This window comes from Argiope bruennichi, chromosome 2, assembly GCF_947563725.1.
Source record: "Argiope bruennichi chromosome 2, qqArgBrue1.1, whole genome shotgun sequence".
NCBI classification, from domain to species: Eukaryota; Metazoa; Arthropoda; class Arachnida; order Araneae; family Araneidae; genus Argiope; species Argiope bruennichi.
Window position 1 is genome coordinate 72,922,368 of NC_079152.1, and position 21,419 is coordinate 72,943,786.

Genomic DNA, 21,419 nt, shown 5'->3' on the forward strand with positions numbered 1-21,419 from the left:
TCTTTCATAAAAACAGAGAGAGAAAAATTAATTGATTTTTATTCCTTTTGCACCTTATTCTACATTCTGTTATCAGTATTACTGTTCTTACATCATTGCTTTCTACTTATAAATAGACATGAAATGATAATTCACTTTTTTTTTCTATAAAAAAAGGTAGTACATTTTATTTTCTGATGAATGTAAATCCATTTTCTTTCATTAATTATCAACAACTATGTGTGTTACAAACAAGGAAAGCAAATCACAGTGTCATTCTAAATGTTCATTAATTTATTTTACATATCTTTAATTTCCATTCTTTTTTGTTTCCTTTTAAGCTATTATTCACCTTTTATTTTGCTGCTTCTGATATAAATAGAAATTTGGAAGCAAATATAATTATAGGAGTAATTATAATCTGTATAATTATAGGAATAATTATTATGTTTACATAATATGAGAGTAATTAATACATAGCATTTCTTTAAGAAGTATCTAATCTAATAATCAAAAACTTATATTAGAATGTATATCATTTCTGTAATATGTGTGTAGTTCTTGCATTCTCTCTGAAAAGTTTAAAATTCTTTTGAAAGGGATAAAAGATGATAAAAATAGTTTGGAGGAGTGGAAGGAAGGACCGCAAATTCTTTACTTAAAAAGTCATTTATAATCTCTTCTATTTCAAAGAAAATATTCTAATCAAATCAAATTTCTAAAGAAAATTTTAATCTAAAGATGAATTTTATTTGAAATTTAATGTAATTTTTTTATTACGTTGTTTATCAAGAGAAATTCTAACAGGAGTTTATTTTCTTATAAGTATTTATTTCAACATTCAGATAAACTGAAATTTATTGTTTAATAATTTTTTGTCTTCATTGAAATATTAAGCAATATCTGTGTAATTTTGTAATTACCAATGTGATGGTAAGTTTAAATATCAATCAATATTTCATAAAACATTAAAATTATTTGTAATTCTTTATTTCCACATGTGTAGGGAATAATTATATTTAGTACCCCAAAAAAGTGCTATTAAATGCATCAGATAATAAGTTTTGATTTTTAAAAATTCCATTTATAATTATTTACAATATTATAATACTTACAATTATGAATTTTATGAAATTAACAATAACAAATTTAATTAATTTAAACAATAACAAATTGCCCTTTTCTTGTCACCAACTGTGGATTCCATTTTGTGTTAGTTGTAACATGAAATAATTTGGTGAAAATTTTTGTAAAATTAAATAATTACAATCCTATAAAGTATTTATTTGAAAATATAATTTCCATTTCTCAATATTTTTTTTATATTCTGTAAGTGATGTTATACGATGGTGCCGATGAGTAACAATTCTAGTTTTCCACAAGAGCAGAGATTTTCTGCCAAATTTAAAAATGGCAGCTATTAATAAAATATAAGTATGGGATTTTTCTTTTGACTGGCAAATTTTTTTTTATGTATCATTAAATTACAATAATATGGAAAATTATATTTAATTCAAGGAATGCATGATCAATGGCATTTGAGTGCCAAATAAAAAGCAACTGGCATTTCAAAATCTGTGTATGCATCCTTATATGCTTTGTTTTAGAGACAATTAAAATTCTTAATGTAATAGACAAATACTTTTAAGAATGAGCTTAAATTTTTTAAGTCCCATAATGACCCTATCCATCGATTTATACTCACATTCAAGTGTGTTGCCATTTAAAAAGTTTATATTTTAGTTTTGAATTTTTTTGTGTATTAAAATTACTTTATAATGATTAATATGTGTGCAAAATGAGTGGAATACATTATAATTTCAGTTGTTGAAAAATTTGATGAGAAAAAAAAAATGTTTACCTGATAAAAAATTTGAAGTATGTTTTTATTTTATATGCCTTTTATGAAATATTTAATTCTAAAATCCTTAAGAATATGTTAATTCCTTTTAAATGATACCTTTATATATGTATGTACAATAATCAATGCGAGAATAAATGACTGTGCATATTTTGTTTTGTACTTTTCTGATTAGAATATAAATATATTGTCTCAAAATTCTCTAAACTGTTTTGATGACATTACATTAACTTTTTCTTTTTATTTTGTACAAATATTGTATGAAATTTTAATGAAATTATAGATAAGTCTAGAATTATAAATATAAAATAGTATATGATCTTTTTTTTTTTTACAACTTGGTATTTTTACAGTCTGAAATGTTAACTTAAATGTATAAAATCCTATCTAAATATTATAAATTAATACTAGAATAAACTTAAGATTTCAAATTTGACATACTCTTAATATATTACACTATATTAAGATTTTATTGTATGTTTTACTTTTATGTATAAAACTTTGTATGCTCAGCTTAATGTGATGAAAGATGGATAATAATAAAAAGCGATTCACAATAAAAATGCATGTAACCATATTATGCTTTACTTTTTTACCAAATATATGACATTCAGATTAATGGATGGAATGGAAAGGAAAATATTGAAGCATAAAATTTAAAGAAATGTTGCTTCTTTCTCTTTAAATAGATGTGCCAATTTACTTCTATGTCATTATCATTAAACAATGTTTATTTACTATCTATATTAAAATCACTTATATATTTATTCAGCTTAATATAATTTTAATGCACAACATACATTTCCATAATTTTAAAAATACAACATGATTGAAGTATTAGTTTACAGATGCAGCATTTATTTAAATTCAATAACTAATATCCTTGATGCTTTAAGTTACATTTTGATGCTGATTTCCTTGATACTCAAATATTGTGCATTTGAATAGGATGCCGAATATTCTGAAATAAATAACTACAACTTCTTAGGCATGGCTGCAGCATTAATACCTTTTGGGGAAAATAATCCTGCCCAAAGAAATATTTTTACGACTTGTGTAAGTATTTTTATTTTTATTAGATTATTATTGCTACTGATTTATATTTTCTTCAACTAGAATGATTGTGCTTATCTATTCATATTTTTTAGAAAATGTACAGTAAAAATTTGCCTTTCTGTTTTAGAATAAGGAAACATTAAATTTCTATGAATTGTAAACAAGAATTAGATTTTTTTTTTTTTATAATAATGTCTCAAAACTTATGAATAAAAAGTTAAATATTTTACTAAGCATATATTATTTGTGAGTGCATCTGTTAATTATACTAGTTTTTCTTAATACTTTTAATAAAAGAATCTAGGACTTCTGTCGTTTTAGTAAAGTATGATAGCTCTTATTCAGTATTAATTAATTAAAAAATTTAATGTTTATCAATATAACATAAGTGTTTTTCATCTCAAATTCAAAATTCTTTTCGAGATTAACCTCAAAACTATATATATATATATGTATACTGTTATTAATAAAAGTATATTGTCGATTTGCATATTGATTATGCTAAAAGATTAAAAGTTATCTGAATATATGTTGATTATTATCCATCCATTTTCCAAATTTATGGTAACTAGTGCATAATTACTTTTAACTTACCTGTTTATCTTTTAATAATTACTTTTATCTTACCTGAAGAATTAAGAAAAAGGAGCAAATTATCTAAATGAAAATTCAGGAAGAGGAAATCCTTGTTACAGTCAATTCATGTGTTAGTCATTTTCAAAATTATTGTTTGTTGCCTTGCCATAAAAAAAATTAGAAACATGTAATTTTCTTATCAAATCGAATGAATATATATATATACATACTCAATGCATTGATTAAAATAAGATGCATGTTTATTTTTCTATTATATGAAAAAATAACTAATTGCATATTTTCTTACATTATGTATTCTTTTTATTGTCAAGATTGTTTGTAAATTGAAATTTTTATTTTGTTCTATGATTTATTATAAAAAATATATTTTTTTCACAGAAAAGCAATCAAGCTGTCAGCTTTCCATTTTCAAACTTAAAACGAAGGTCAGATACAAAAAGTGTGTTTTTAACGTATCCTCAAATACCCATTGTAGCTACTTCAAAATATGCAGAATACAACTGGGATGAAAACCCAACTGGGACCAATCTTTCAATAGCTATCATTAGCTATTCCGTAAGTGAACAAAGAACATTTTATTTATTGATATATAAAATAAAATTATGGAACTTAGAGGGAAAATAAACATTTTGGTAAATATATTGTAATAATATTTTCTATAATTTTTCAAAAACAGTACAGACGATCATACTAGAATAGTAATGTAATTTATAAGCTTTTTATAATCAATATGAAATTTTATTGTTTTGTTGAAAATGCTTAAGCTTATGCTGTTTAGCTTCATTTTTGTGTGAATTTATCCTAAACTTTTTTATTTTAACCTATACATTTTAATTAAACAAAAGATCTGAATGCAAGATAAATAGCTTGAGTAAATAATCATTTATTTCATTTTTATTTCCTTTATTATTATTATTATTACATTTATTATTATTATTATTATTACATTTATTATTATTATTATTATCACATTAATAATTATTTTTAAATGTTTTGTTTGATCATTTTATTATATGTATGTTTGAATTGGTGATGTTTTTATACTATAAAATAGATATGCTGTGTAGTTAATTTTCTGAAATCAGAGAAACCAGATCCTAGAATTGTTTATATATAAATTTCAAATCAATACTGTGTTCAAAAAATAAATAATGTAAATGATAAAAATAGAGTAATGATTTAATTTTGAATTTATTAGTGAATCGAAAGCTCATTGTCATTTTATTATTAGTATCTACCCCTTGTAATAAATTGTAATTATCCTTATATGCTTTACATGAGCATTGTAGTTTTCAAAAGATGTATGTCGATTCTACATGTTCATTACTATTACAAATTGAGTCAATTATCTTACAGATATAGCATAAAAATTATGATTATACCAATATGGTGAACATCATAAACGAAAGTTTAACTTGAAATAATTTTTTTTCATATTGATTACTATTACTATTGAAGACCAAAGATAATCTCTAATACCACAGTCCAATTGTCTTATGAATCTTTTTAAGAGATAATATATTCCATTCATCTGGTTACAAAATATTAAAGACACTCTGCACTCCTTTGCTATTTAGTAATTATTTATGCCTCTAGACAATTCATTTGGGAAATTTAGATCCAGTGAAGAAGATAAACATGCCTTTTACTAAGCAAGATCTGAATACATGGCATGGAGACTAGTCTGTGTTGATTTGATTCCTCAGTGGTGCAAAATATTGTGGAAATATTCAATTATATGTTTGCAATATGTCTTAATATATAATGTCTGCATGTGATATTTAAAATGTAGCTAGTATTCTCAGTTTGTAAAATTCCTTATCAATTTTTACCTTTGTATCTCTAAATTTCAGAGAAATTTTTATTTTTGGATAAGTCCAAACTTCAACAGAATTCTTGCTCTGGAAATGTTTTAACATCTCAAAGGTTTTCAAGTATATCCTGAAAATACTGTTATGTAAATGACATACTATTGTTGTTATAATATTGTTCAGTATGATATAGTTTCTCATCAGAAAATATTATTCGGTCAACATTTTTGTTAGAATACCTGATAAACAATCTTTGTTATGTTTTTAATATTTGCGTACAATCAAACCTTATACATTTCCTATGCAATGCTGAAAGTTCAAATTTTTATTTGTTATTAATTGCATAACTCTATTGCTCATTTTGTAATTTGCGACCATTTTATTTGCAGAACATTATATATTTTATTGTATTTTTTCACTAATTCTTTTGATATGCTCTTTTTGTATGATATCAATATGGAAAATCAGGCTTAGAATTATATTTTCAATCACTAATACCCAGTCAATCCTTTATAGTCCCATAAATAAATAATATTTTAATTATTGTATTTTTTCACTAATTCTTTTGATATGCTCTTTTGTATGATATCAATGTGGAAAATCAGGCTTAGATTGATATTTTCAATGACTAATATCCAGTCAATCCTTTATAGTCCCATAAATAAATAATATTTTAAAACCGAATAATTTTAATAAAAAATAATTTAATTTAATCAGCAAAAAATTTATGATGCGAAACTTCTCTGACCATTATAAATTTCAGTTCCCACCTTATAAATGATTCTTAAGTTGTTAAAAGTAAAATGATTATTTTAATTAGCTCAAGATTTATTTTAACTTAGGGATATGATATTGAAGATGCTATTGTGTTGAGCAAAGCTTCTGTTGATAGAGGTTTGATGAGTGACATAATGTACAAGACCATGACTTATGATTTTAAAGAATTAGCTGAAGATTTTAAACACAAAGATGTTCGGTTAATTTTCAAGAGAGATCCAAATCAACCACATCTATCTGAATATCTAGATGTTCATGGTATACCACATATAGGAAAGAGAGTTGAAAAAGACTCTCCCATACTGAGGTAAATTTATTTTGTGTTAAATTTTTGTTTGTGTGTATAAATACTTTAAGACTCTTTTAAAAATCTAACTCAATTAATTTTTTAATGGAATGGAGAAAATAATGGAATACACAAGTTATTTAAGGAAGTATTTCTTGAAATATATTGCATTATCCATGATAAATATTGTATGTGCTTGGGCTTCTTCAGTTGTGAGTCCAAGTTGTGTAAATTATTGGATTTATGTCAATTTTCACATTGCTCTTTGGTATTAAAGAAAATCAAGCACATAAATAGAATAATTTTTGTTTAAAGATTTTTGTTAAATTCTGTCAAATAATTATAAAAAAAAAATTAGATTTTATTTCTTTTATTGAAAAGATTATTTATTTATTTCCCAGTTTTGGGGGAGCAGTATAAAATGTTTTATACAAAAATATAATAGAATTTTTGTTTTCTTTCTAAAGTGGAGAAAAAAGGAATGGGAAAAGTATAAGAATGCCTGCTATTGACTCATAAATATATATGTAAAAAAATATGATGTTGATTTCTTTTGCCATTTCAGGATTGTTAAGCAATATATTCATGCAAATATATTCTTGAAAGCAAAATGTGTTAAAGTTCCCAAATTGTAATATTTTATTAAATGCTGTTTAAAAAAAAATTGAATCATAAAAATAAAAATTCTGTTCTATTTGGTAGTTTAAAAATGTTAGTTTTATATTAAGCTATTTAATATTGAACTAAAAAGAAATTAATCCTGTGTTAATTAGCTTTTATTTGACATTCAGACTGGTTTTCAATGCATAATTGATTCTAAATGACAAGGTTTCAAAGAAATACATACAGGCATTATTTGTTGCTATTGATTAAAACTAATGATTCAACTAAACTTAGCATTTTTTTAACTTAGTTTATAAAAATTTATTTATAATTTATTTTTACTTTATTTAATAGATTTTTACTTTAATTCTTTGTTAGTATTAATGCTTAATTATACTAACAAAATATAATATTATTTTGTAAGCTTAATATACTTTTTTAGATTAAATGCTTTGTTTCAATTAAATCTCTTTTAATATAGAGGTCTATAAGAGAATTCATAGCTAGAGTTTTTGACTACTGTAAAAACCAATTTTTGTCAATCTCTTATTGGAATAATTTGATTATTTTTCCTAAATTGTGCTAATAACTTTTAAACTATAAGTGTAATTTATCAAATTTTGAAATTTAAAGGGGGGGGGGATATTGAGTCATCAAAAATTTTTAATTCAAGGGGGAAATTTCTAAGAACAGGAATTAGTTTTCCTTGAACTAAGTGCATTTTTTTAATTATCATTATTTGTTCATTTCTAGTGTCTTCTGTGAAAAAACAAAACAGTATGTTATAAAAACATACCAAAACCGAAGCCCAGCTTTTATCGAAACTGTAAAACTTACGGGTGTTTCAGCAGCAAAAGTAGATAAAAGACTGCCCACTGAAAATCAAAAAGTTGTGATAACTTTCTATACCAAGGTAATGAAAATTCAATGTAATATAAAACTTTTCAGTTAATTTGTCTGTTAACTTCTCATTACAGTTCCAGTTTAATATTTATTTTTTAATTAAAAATTATAATTTTTTCCATGTAAATAGCTGTGTCTTGTTTTGTTTAAATTTGTGTCTTGATTTTTTTTAATTGCATGTTAATTTTTACCATTTATTTTTTTCAATACATAAAAATTATCCCATTTGCATAGCTATATTTTCAAATTCAAAAATTATTCAAAAAGAAATATTGTCATAAACAGTCTGATTGCATATTTTTGTCTCTTCAGATACTATTAAAAACAAATCATACATTATTTAATATTATGAAGTATTCTTTGATGATTTATAGTTTATTCTAGCAAAATGGGAATAGAAAGACTTATAAATGTTTTTGATTTTGTAAAAAATTCTATCTAGTTCAGAATATAATTTTCATTCTTCAAGTTCAGAATATAACATTCAGCTATATAATTTCACTAAAAAGAAATAATTAATTTCATTTGTATCAAAGAAGGAAATATAATGAAAATATGATCCTGATCTGTTTCAACTTTTTTTTTCTAATTAATTCATGACTGTGTCATCGGTTCCCATGTACTGAGTGAAGATATCCCTCTGTTTCTCTTGTCAAGGTCGACACGTATAAAATATTCCGATCGTAATCAACATGTGTCAGAAATCTCATGTTATATAAAACCAGGTATAAAATGTTCATCAGCTTTCCATCATTTCTTCTCTTTTTGCTGTGTGTTGTGTGTGTATTCATCGCTCCTGCTTGTACTTAATGCGTGTTTTTCCGAGATGAAATAAAACAACATAAAAAATCGAAAGTTTCTTCAATGTGTTCGAAACTGCCTTCTGATTAGAAAATTATATGCTTACATATATTATTATTATTATTTTAAAAATCAAGAAATATATTGCTCAAGAAAATGAAAGTTGTTTTGATATGATGTGTGATTGGATGGCACTTATCCTTTTGATTCTTCTAAAAATCTATATATTTGGGGTGTTTATATACTCCATGTAATTTTTGTTTTAGCTTATAATATTAATGAAACAATTTAGTTTTTAAATTTCATGCTATGTTAATATAGTACATAATCTTGGAAATTATGTTAAGTGATTAAAAATTTTGAATTATAAAGTCATTTGATTTTCCTTTCTTATTAATCTAATGAATTTTAAATTGTAGATTAGTCAAAGCTGGAGGAATCTATTGGTATGTTTAATACTTTCTAATTTTGTTACATACATCTTAGACAATTTTGTGCATATACAAAGTTGAGAGAAGAAAGATGGAAAAATATGATTACAGAACAATTTTTTTATCATTTTTATTTATAAAAAAAAATTACTTGGTGAATTATGCAGTGGCTCAGGATATGATTAACCAATAAAAGCTAGGAAAAAACTTATTTAATCATTGAATTATTATCTTTAAAAAATCTACAAAGCTATCTCATGATGAAACATTTTTTATTATTGATGTTTTTGTTTGTTTTGCAACAGATATTACTTTTAGTAAATAATAATTGTTCATTTTAGAGAATACCAGTAATAGGGGATAAATTCTTCAATAGACAGAGCCAAAAAGGAATTTGTTCTGCCATACTACCTCCTGAAGATCTTCCTTTTTCTGCAGATGGTTTTGTTCCTGACATATTATTCAATCCTCATGGCATACCTTCTCGGATGAGCATTGGTATGTTTAATACTTTCTAATTTTGTTACATAATTTTCTAATTTTGTTACATAATTTTGTTTGTTAGACAATTTTGTGCATATACAAAGTATTATAATATGCAAAATTATAGGCTTGTATGATATCCACCACTATTCAATGCCATTATGAAATAAAAATTTATTTTTGGTAGAACTTGCTGATGCTAAAAATCTGAGGTTGAAAAAATATCAATATTGAAGTAGTGACTACAACTTACTTGATTACAAATGGAGATGCTGAAACTGAAATAAGAGAATTTTTCAGTATGTTCAAAGTATATGAGGAGAAAAAACTAAATGCATCACCAAAAAATTTGCTGATTTGCTAGCTGGCTGTATCTTGTTTAAATCCACATTTACTGACTAACACTGCATTATTATATGAAAAACAAATAGTTGATTTCCTTCAATTTCTCTATTCAAAGTATAAATTTCTTTGGCATGTTCAGAATGTGCAAAGATCCAAATTGAAATTTTTCTGAAAAAACTCAAAAATGTTTACAAAGAACAGCTTCATTAATTTAACGAAAAATTCATTTAGATTATTTCTATTCTATTATTTTGATGTCCAAAAAATTTGCTGATTTTTGGAAAGTTGTAAAAATATAGCACATGGCAATGTAGCTTTGGAGAATGGATTTAATATTAACAATGCAATGCTTTGTTGAAATCTGAAGATATATAATATAATTAGTTTAAGAACTGTGTATGAAATCATAAGTTTTTAATAGAAGTATTTTAAATGTTCCTATTTCAAAAGATTTGCTTCTGTATGCTCAATCAGCACATTCAAGATATTATAATGTTTTAGAAGAGCAGAAATATGCATGTAAATATAAACATAATATTAGTATACTATTATTTCAAGCAATATTAAATTGTTGCTTCCTTTCATTGCTTTTTTCACCCATTGAAACTATAGACTATTGTAAATCCATTATTGCTAGCCCTTGAGTGCTGTTTGTGCATTTTCTCTTATATTGCATATATCTACAGTAAAACACAGGAAATTATAAAATTTTGTAATATTTTTCAAATATTCTGTTTTTCATATGCATGTATTAGTTATCTAATCTTTTCAAGGTATGCTTTTGGAGATACTGGCATCACTTGTTGGTGTTCAGAAAAATAGAAGAATATTTGTTGAACCCTTTGAATTTTCTGAAAAAGAAAGTGCTGCCGAATATTTTGGAGATATTTTAAAGAAAAGTAAGACTGTTTCAGATGAATTGATATTGTAACATGACCAAGCATTGATTGTTTTTGTCTATTTTCATTTCAGAATGATTTTTTTAATAGTTGTTTATTTTCAGAATGTTTATGCATTAAAAAAATATTATAATATAAAATTAGCTTATAAAATTCATTACTGTTTTCGGTGAATGAAAAATATATTTTTTTTTTATTTCGTTAAAAAATTTTTAAACACTTGTTTTGTTCAAAAAATATATTTTTACAAATATTGCAAATGAATGTATTTGCTTTTAATTTACTGTTTAGTTAATAATATGCTTCTAATTATTTATTTTTAATATTAATCTATATTTATATGTTAACTGATTTACAACATTAAACTTCAGTATAACAAGTTCAAGGGTACTGAAAATCAATGGTTTTCTTGTATATTTGCAGTATTTTGTTCTAATATACTTGTTTATTTTTAGTTGGGCTCAATTTTTACGGAACTCAAAAATTTTACAGTGGAACATCTGGTGAAGAACTAGAAGCTGACATATTTTGTGGATTTGCATATTACTTTCGATTGAAACATGTTGTAGAGGAAAAATATCAAGTAACTGTTTATTTTTCAAGTAGTAATTTTTCAGATGTAATAGTCTTGAAAACTAGAAATTATTGTTTGAGATATGTTTTTACTGTCGTTGCATATATCAGAAAATCCCAAACATTCTGGCCTCCTTATTACAAAAACTACATAGGGAGTAATACTAATGTTGTATCATATGACAGTTGTTTCTATAATTGTTTTGTCAAAATTTCAATGCTTTTAAACAAAATAATTTGAAAATTCATAAAATTTTCTCTTTAGTGACATTTTTAGTTTAAAATGTAGTTTTTATGATGCAAACTTTATAAAAAAAATTAATGTAGCTCTGTTTTTATGATGGTACTTCCCACAATATTAAACAAAAGTCCAAAATAACATGTTAATGTTAAATGTTTATTTCGAAGTTATCTTTGAAAATTGAAGAAGTTTATTTCATATATGAAAACTGTAAATTATTATGCATTTCTGTTCTTATTGCTAAATTTTAATAAATACAGAAAACATTAATTTCATTTATTTTATAAAAACTGCATAAAGACCATCAAATTTTAAAAAGTAAAAATGTTTTTTATAGGTAGGATCTGTTGCTGAAGATGTAGATATTAGAACAATGCAACCACTTAATGTTAATAAAGCTGGTGCAATAAAATTTGGGGAAATGGAGCGTGATGCAATTTTGTCACATGGTGCTATGAACTTAACCATGGATCGTCTGTTGTTGAATAGTGATTCATGCAAGGTATTCTAATTTCAGTAATATTTTCATTTAATTTATAAATTATTTTTACTTTCTTTCGATTTGTGTGTGTGTGTGTGTGTGTGCGTGTGTGTGTGCGCGTGCGTGCGTGTGTGTGTGTGTTTCTTTCTGGTACATCATTTTCAAATCGAAATCTCAAATGAATTCTGAACCTAAATCATTGAATTCGCCTATTCTTATTGCATCATGATATTTAAATTCGCTTTGGCAAAAAGTTTTTGTTGCCAAATAATACTTTCTGTATATTCTATTTGCTTGAAATATCATTCTATCTTTTCTTTATTTGAGATATTGCAGTAAAATGCTTATACCACTTCCTTCTGAGTCATATTGGCATTTCTTATCAATAAGTTTTTGAAATATATAAACTGTAAACCTTATAATTTCTGTCAAAGTTATGTTGAAGAGATTTTGTTAATACTAAAATCTATAAGTGGCCTAAATGAATACCTTGAATTACTATATTAAATCTAATAGTGATACAAAAAATTTGTGATTTGCATATATATGTGTGTGGAACAAATCAAATGGTTTTTTTAGACTGCTAATCCTAACCCTCTTGAAATCAAAATGCTTTGAATATTTAATAGAATTTAATTTCTAGAAATTGAAAACTATTGGTCTGATTATAAAATCAAGACTATTTTTTAATTGCAGCTTTCTTTAAAACTCGTGACTCCTTTTAAAACTCTTCTAATTATTTAAATTGAAATTCATGATTCAACAAATCAAAATAAATGATTCTAAATCAAGAATTATACTTAAATTTTAGGAACAGGTATCCCTCAAGTGAAGGCACATGGTTATATTATCAGTGTATAATATTTTTTGATAGATTTACTCTAATTTCTATTCTTATCTGAAATATCTCAAACACTTCTATCAAATTTCATGGTCCTAAGCCAACCATTTCAGATTTATTTATCAAACAAAAAATTCTTAAATTATTTGAAAAGCTGTTATCTGCTATCTATCTTTAACATGTATTTTTAAACCAAGTACTATGAACGCTTTGAGATAATAATAGACTTATACTTCAAGTGATCTCAAAAATTGTTGAAAACAGATTCTAGAACTTTAAATCTATTTATCCTAAAGAAATGATTTATTATCTGGACTTCACAGTGTTTAATTCTTAACAATATTAAGAAAAAGACTTCTTTAATTTGATATATTTGCCAATATTGTGCTTTTAATATTTATTTTTATTAAACTTATTTATTTAAATTGGCATTGTGAATTTTTCTTCTTTGATTTTATGTGTCAAAAATGCTTTAGCATCAATATATTGTCTATAATTGTAACTTCCAAAGCACACATATGATTGTAATTATGTTGCTGATTGTTACATGTTAAGAATCTTAGTGTCCCACGATAGTTGAACTATTAATGTTTTTCAGTTTCAATTTCTTTGATGCACTTTTGTTTATTTTGCAGGCATTCATTTGTGAAGAATGCCAACAGGTAATATTACCTGTGACACAACCTCCAAATCATGAACTGCAAGTAATAAACCTTCAAATGAACACCATATGTCGAATGTGCCAAAAAACCAGTGCATCTGGTGTTAGAATACCGTATGTCCTTGTATATTTAGTTTCGGAGCTTGCTGCTATCGGCATAAAATTTCAGTTCTCATTTGAGTAATTTATTATTAATGATTTCATATAAGAACTATGCATCTTTATACATGGCATAATTTGATTTCACATATGATTGTTACTTATTTTTGTATGTGTATATATATATATATATCAGGAGATTTCATTTTATATCAACTTTTGAAATATTCAATGGACTGTCAACATTCAAATGTGAATTAATATTTATTATATTTATATTTAGTGAACCTTTTTTGTAAATTGTTCAGTTACTACTATTTCAAAGACAGGAATAATTTAATTTTTTACTTTCATTATACAAGAAAAATTAGTTTTAACAATTACTGGAATGGATCTTATTTTAAACTACCTGTTATATCCATCATGGCTTCAGATGAATAGATATCCATGTCTTTAATTAAAAAATTACTTTGAATAATTGTCACAAGCCATCTTTATATTTCTATATTTGTGAATGAAATAACAAGTACTTATAATAAAGTTAATAGTATTTGTTATATCAATCAATTAAACACCATTTGATTTGATTTTACTTACGCTTATACAGCATACCATTGATATCCTGTATAAGCATAAGTAAAATTCTAATTAACATATTAAGGATCACAAAGAAATTCTGTACTTTGGATCGCACGTTTTCGGGCAAACTAGTATGTTCTAAAATCATCATAACTGTTATTTATTGAGCAATTTTTGTGATGAGAGTAACACGAGAAACTCGTGAGCGGTCCTAACAGATGGGATGCGAAGCACAAAACTCGTGAGCAGTGCTTAATGCGCTGCTGGCATTTTATGGAATTCCAATATCTCGATATTACAAATATGTGTGCATATATATATATATATATATATATATATATATATATATATATATATATACACCTTAGAATAACTTGTATTACACACCTCAGGTTGGAAATATGCACCTAAAAGTTTTTTTTATTTTTTTTTTATTTGTAATTTTAATTTCATATTTTCCTGTTGTTTTTACTGCGATACCATAGATGTTATCATTAAAAATAAATCTTGCATTATTTCAAAAAAATATCTTTTTTATAATACTAATGGTAATGCAAATTTTTCCTGAATTTTGGGATTTTATTAAAAATATATTGTTTAATTTATAATTATAGATTGCATTGTTGCTCTGATATTCAAAATGTTTTTATTGTTTCATCAAATATTTTATTGTATTATTTTCTTCCTTTTAAATCTATTTTCTGAATAATTTTCTATCTTTGATTATTTCTGCTTTCTAATTTATTCTTATATTTTGAGTTTTAGATTGCTTTGATGTGACTGCTTTCTTAATTAATATTTGAAATATGAATAATAGTGGTAATTTATTTGTTTACATTGGTTTTGAACAGGCGGATTGATGTACAAATATACCTGTGTATCATTGTTTCATTTATAAGGCTTAAATTGAGTATAGCAATAGATTATAAAACACTTCAATTCATTGTTATCAAATAATAACGATGAATTGAATGATTCTTTTTAATGAATCCAATCTTTTAATGATTATCTTTTTGATGATAACAATTTAATAGTTTGCGAAATTTTCCTGAATTTTCGAAAAAATATTTTCTTCCCGATTTCCAAAAATAAATTACATTATTCTAAAATTCAAACGGCTTTTCTTGTTTCAACAGATATTTAATTGTATGATTTTCTTCCATTATTGAAAGCTAAGGCAGAAAGACTCTTTTATTTGTCTTGTTAACTACACAGATATTAACAAAGTGGAATTACAATATCGCAAAATTTTGAAGAAAGATGAACTAGTAATTTGCATTTTTAATAGTGCTATGTTGTTATATTACAGATCTCCTATTGAAAGGTTCATGTACTCAGTAAGCAAAACTTAAAATTACGCGACTTCAATGATAATTTGGTGGAATCGCATACATGAAGCTATATCTAAACGATTTATCAGAAAATAAATATAACTAGTAATTCCAGCAAGTCAGCTGTTCGCCAATGGCGACTCATATGTAAAAGGAATATTGCTTATTCAAGATATGAATGCCTAGTTAGTGATATTAGGATTTTTATAATATTTTGGATATGGAGATTTTATACAAAATGTCAATTTAGGGACAATTATGTTAATAAATTATTTTCAAAAATTTATCTTTTATATGTGATTGTAATATTTGTATGAATCAAAATAATAAAAGGATGCACAGTGTTTAAATATCATTATATTGCAAAAAATTGACTATAATAGCTAATTTTTCATTTTATTAATAATTTTATATACATAAATGAAAATGAATTTAAATATATCTAATTATTTTTCATCAATATTATTGGTAATACAATAAATTGTTCTGTGTATTGAAGTTCTGTGAAGAATTGTTCTGTGATATTTAATTAACTGTCAAAGAACCTTTGTGTTCTCTAGTATTTTTTATATAAATGATTTAATCAAGTAACTCATTCTCTAAATATCAACATAAGTATAATGGATTGTAATTATGTAATTTTCTTAAATTTTGATACTTGCTGGATCTGTGTATTATATGTATATTATTTGTGCATTATATATATATATATATATATATATATATATATATAATAATATAATCTGTCCATGCAACAAGAGTCTGGTCCAAGCAGTTTTCAGTACAAAATGTCATTGTTACTTCCCTTAGATTTGCACTATATTTTTGAACATTCCATTTCAATCATGACCAAATTAATACACAGACTATGAATATATTTGATATTTTCTTTGTATATAGTTTTTGCAATAATCACAACTGAACAATTTTTTTTCTAAATGTGTGAGGACAGATTGCATGCTTTTTTTTAATGGTTTCTTTATATATTTTATTTTATATTTTCTTTAGTTTAATGACTAACAACATTATGCATGAAAATTTATTTTGAGACGATGAATGTACTTGAAAAATGAAGGATTTTGTAACTTTTTTTTCATGTTTCACAGCGAAAATAATAAAAAAAAGAGTCCCTTTCTTTTTTAAAATGGCATGCTAAATTATGATTTGTTGTGTAAGAAATGTACTGAACTGTAATAAAAAAAATTTTAGATGAATTAATGCATATTTTATATTAACTTATGAAATTGGGTAATAAGAATTTGATGAGAAAAAATGTGTTCAATCACTAAAACTGATATTTTGAAATTTGTAGTTTCTATTATTTCTCTAATTTTTATTCGCAAATCGTATTGATAAAACATAGGAACTTATTATTGATTATTTGTGCAGATTTCTTAAGTCATTTGAAATTACAAAAGAGATTTTCATGTAAATATGTGGCTGATTTTATAAAAATGAACGTTTATAGATTATCTAAATTATCTTATTGTAAACTATAACATGCACGATACAAAAATCGCCCACAATGCTCTACAGAACAGATAGATAACTTAAGCTCGTTAAAGAACTTTTTCTCTAAACTTTAACTCTGGAGAAATTTTTATTTTTTACATTTCAGTTAAAAATTATTAATTTTTTCAGTATAATTTCACAGAAAACCATTTTTATAGATTTTAAAATTTCAAAAAAGAAATTTGTATGGTAATTATATATAAACATTAAAATTTCTGAGTTAATAATTTTTTAAAAATATTCTACAGCAATACTTTTTATTGGTTTAGGTTTTGCTTTGCAACTTTATTAAATACTATTTTTGTGTGCACAAATTTTAAAATAAAGAACCAGGCCTACTGTATTTTTAATTATAAGTTTGAAAATCTGTCTATTTTTTAAAGAATTATAAATTATCTATGCATATATTTTTTGGCGATTGTTATTTTGTTCTATATTTGCTGCAAACGGAAAAAAAAATACAGCAATTGTTTCTGGTCTTTTTTACACAAATTTTATATAGCATGATAAACAAATATTTAACAAATGCAATGAGGTGAAAAATCATGGGATAACATACTTGTGCGAATTTACAAAGGAATGCGAATTAACTTTTTTCGTATTTAAACGGTATAAAAAAAGCAAATGATTGTTATTATTTTCAGTTAGGTTCATGAATATTTGATTAATAAATAAAAGTAGCGGAATTGAATATAAAATGTTTAGATGAATGAAGAAGATACTTTACTTTAGCTGTTATAGATACTTACAGAAGTTACTTGCCATCAATACTGAAAATATCTCATAGAAGGCATTGCCTCTTGTAGGGGTCAGCACAATAACAATCCATGTTACTGAATAATTGAAACATCATAGAAAATGCCTATGAATGACAAAGTTGTCGAATTAAATGAGGGGATGCACAGTAAGTGTGCCTCTTGAGATCTAAGCAGTAGAACTTCACACACAAATGTTTAGTTACAGGAGATCATTTAGGTTATTGCCTCAACTGAATCACGTTATATATAACAATGTTACATATGTATGTACATCATAGCCATATGTAACATTTCAAAAACTCTGAAAGTAATTATAAAAATAGGATTATTGAACATTTATTCTGCCAATAAATAATGTCATTTTTCGTTATCCTAAAAAGTACTTGAATCTCTTTTTTTTTTTTTTTCCTTTGTTAGTCAAATCACATAAAAATGATATCCCATTGTGTTTGATACTTCACTGTATATATTTGTTACTAGAGAAGGGAGTTTTCTTGGAGGTTTATTTTATAATTTTTTAAAAATGCATATCTTGAGGGAAATTTGTCAATTAGCACTGAAAATTCTTATACAGAAACTTGTCTTTGTAAACAACACTGAAAAGTTATATCCTGTTTTGAAACAACAGAACTCTTTAGATGTAAACTTTATAATACTGAACCACAATAAAATGACTAAGATAATAATTATTTAACTATCATCTTCTCAAATTTCCAAATTAGTAGCAGAAAAAATTTTTATGAAAAAAGATCATGAACAAGAGATATTGATTGAAAATTAAATAATATCATATAAGGAATGGATCAGTGAAGATCAAACACAGAGTTGTGGCTCAAGCTCCTAAATGAGTGAATAGAATTTTTAAGGAAGTTGCTAAAGCCAAATAAGACAGTATTAAAATATATTGGATTTGGAGGTACATATTTATTTACAGAAGAAAATACTAAGAAAATAAGCATTCATTTTGTAGAGAAGGTATTTGATATTATATAATTTTGCAACCTAGACATTATTGTAAAGGTATCAACTGAGGTACCTCCTTATCTTTGAGTGGCTAATTATAACTTCCTAACATATGAAGCAAATTCTAGACAAATTTAATAAAGAGATACAGAAAGAAAACCATAAATATATATTTAGTGAACTAAAATTTTTAAAACATCACCACAAAGAAAGTTTAAACAACATGCTAGATAATCTCATTAAAAAAAATATCTTGCTCTCGATTCCAAGATAAAAAAAATATTTAAAAACTGAACTACTATGTACCAAGTGAGGCAGAACCATTGTTATAAATCCTTTAATACTAAAAGTTTAGATAGCTTGCATTATTATCAGCTTTGTCAATATTTCAATTCTAGAACATAAATTATAATTTAAGTATAAACTTATTGCTTACCTGGATTGTCTCATTTGAATTTCCATGTAGTCTATTTTAATGAGAGTCGGAAATTTTATATCTTCAAAGGCACAACTTCCTCGCACAATTTAAAAGCTTTATGATAAATCAACTAGAATACATTTATTGTTTTTCATTGAAAGTGTGTCATAAGTCATTTCTCTAAAAATAATCATTTTGATTCATTCCATTTTTGCTGTTTTATCTTAATCAAAAAATGAGTAAAATTGAATAATTTTAGTCTTATTAAATAAATATTTTACTTAAAAAAATCAATTTACTATTAGTTGCACAGCTTTCTGAAACTTAAAAGGTGATGTAAAAAAATTAAAACTATGTTGATTTTTGATAATTATTTCCCATGAGCTGCATAAAGTTTATTTTTTATTTATTTATTTTTGGTAAGCTGTATTTTGAAATAGATTGCAAATAATTGATTTTGTTATATCTTTTTTATATTTCTTAACTGATTGAATATTGTATGTGACAAATTTTATCAAAAACCTTTCAGTTTTTTAAAAGTATTTTTTGTTATATTAATAAAAATTGTGGAAGCAAAATTTAATAATATAGATGGCCATTTGAACAGAAAGCAACAGTGATTATCTGAATAAATTGCAAAATTTAACATACACAGAAAGTTAAAATTTTGCATTTTTAATACAAATAAAAAAATAGTTACAGAAATATAATAGTAAAATGTTTTAGTAATATAATAGTAAATTTAATAATATAAAAGTACATGTTTTTTTTTCTAAGAGTAGCCTGAATTATTAAACCAAGATATTGATACTAATTTATTTCGTAAATTCAGCCTACAAATTTAATACTATGATTTACTTAAAATTTGTAAAATAAAAGTTCTCAGGCAAGCATTTTTTTAAATATTTTAATACAGTACTTTATTTTGATAATGCTTCCTCTTGATGGGTCACTAAGTCATAGGAGCATGCTTTATTCATCATAATTCAGAATTTGGAGGCAGTTTAATACCAGAAAAAGTTAAGCTGAAATTCAATTCGAAGATTACAGTCAATTTTCTTATACCTTTCATATAATAAAGATTAGTTTTTTCTCACATAGAATAATTTTTAGTTGTTTATGATTTTCAAAGATGAAGGAACTACATTTTAAAAAAAAATCTCATTATTTACAAAGTGCTACAGGAAAAAGTTAGAAAAATTAATGTTATGGTAAACACTTAAAAATTGTAAAATAACTTCATTTTATTTCAAATAATAAATGATTCTCGAGCAAGATATTTACAAATACTTTCTCACAATAGGTTTAAGTGGTAGCTAGAATTATCTTTTTAATGTAATTTTCAAACATTCATAGAACTTTTCATATTAATTTAGTCACAAGCCATTTTTTTTTTAAATAAAAACTCAAATATTTCAAATAATTTATTTTTGTACCTGCATAATGAAAATAGAAACAATAGTATTATATTTTGTTATTTGCATAATGGAAATAGAAGACATTTTTATTCACTGAAAAAGTACAGTTAATTATTTATTATGATAATATATCCTTTGGATTCTGAAAATAAAAAACAATTTTAATGTTCAAAATTCCGTCATTAAATGAAAGCAAATGCAATATAGTTTTCATTGCCATGTTTTATAAATGGAAAGAAATCTTGTAAGAAAAGTTAGGTTTATAAATTTTAAAAAAATGTTTTGGTTACATCTTAACTTCTCTTACACAATAAACATATTGCCATTTCATACCTAATCAGAATTATACCTTGCTATTTCCTATACACTTAAAAACTTTACTTACAATACCATCTACCTAAATCAATTATGATGATACATAAACAGCATTCAAAAATAAAGTAATTTAAGATCATGGGCAGTATTTTGATAACATCATAACCTCCTGTAAAACAATTTTCACTTAAACAATAAGTAAAATGTACTGTTTACATTTGGTATAAATGCACATCATGACATAAAAAAACAAATAAAAGTCGTCTTAAAGCAAAAAACATACAGATTTTGGCAGGAACAATTATCAGTATTCTATAAGCAGATTTGCAGAAGAATATATTACGAAGGCAATAAAAACGCTGATGATGCCTAAAAGAGCACTTACTAGAAATGAACA

At 24.6% G+C, this 21,419-nt stretch overlaps 1 protein-coding gene across 2 annotated transcripts in view; it reads left to right on the plus strand.

Moving 5' to 3' along the window:
- LOC129961150 (DNA-directed RNA polymerase I subunit RPA2-like) overlaps positions 1 to 16,875 on the plus strand; it is a 60,705-nt gene extending 43,830 nt beyond the window's left edge. For both annotated transcript variants that reach the window (XM_056074967.1, XM_056074966.1), the window contains 9 exons: positions 2,789 to 2,896; positions 3,872 to 4,048; positions 6,147 to 6,388; positions 7,724 to 7,883; positions 9,447 to 9,603; positions 10,707 to 10,832; positions 11,288 to 11,415; positions 11,984 to 12,148; positions 13,604 to 16,875. In XM_056074967.1, coding sequence (XP_055930942.1) covers positions 2,789 to 2,896; positions 3,872 to 4,048; positions 6,147 to 6,388; positions 7,724 to 7,883; positions 9,447 to 9,603; positions 10,707 to 10,832; positions 11,288 to 11,415; positions 11,984 to 12,148; positions 13,604 to 13,813 — 1,473 coding nt within the window. In that variant the 3' untranslated portion in view covers positions 13,814 to 16,875. The remainder of the gene's footprint in view (positions 1 to 2,788; positions 2,897 to 3,871; positions 4,049 to 6,146; positions 6,389 to 7,723; positions 7,884 to 9,446; positions 9,604 to 10,706; positions 10,833 to 11,287; positions 11,416 to 11,983; positions 12,149 to 13,603) is intronic.
- Positions 16,876 to 21,419: the final 4,544 nt, after the last annotated feature.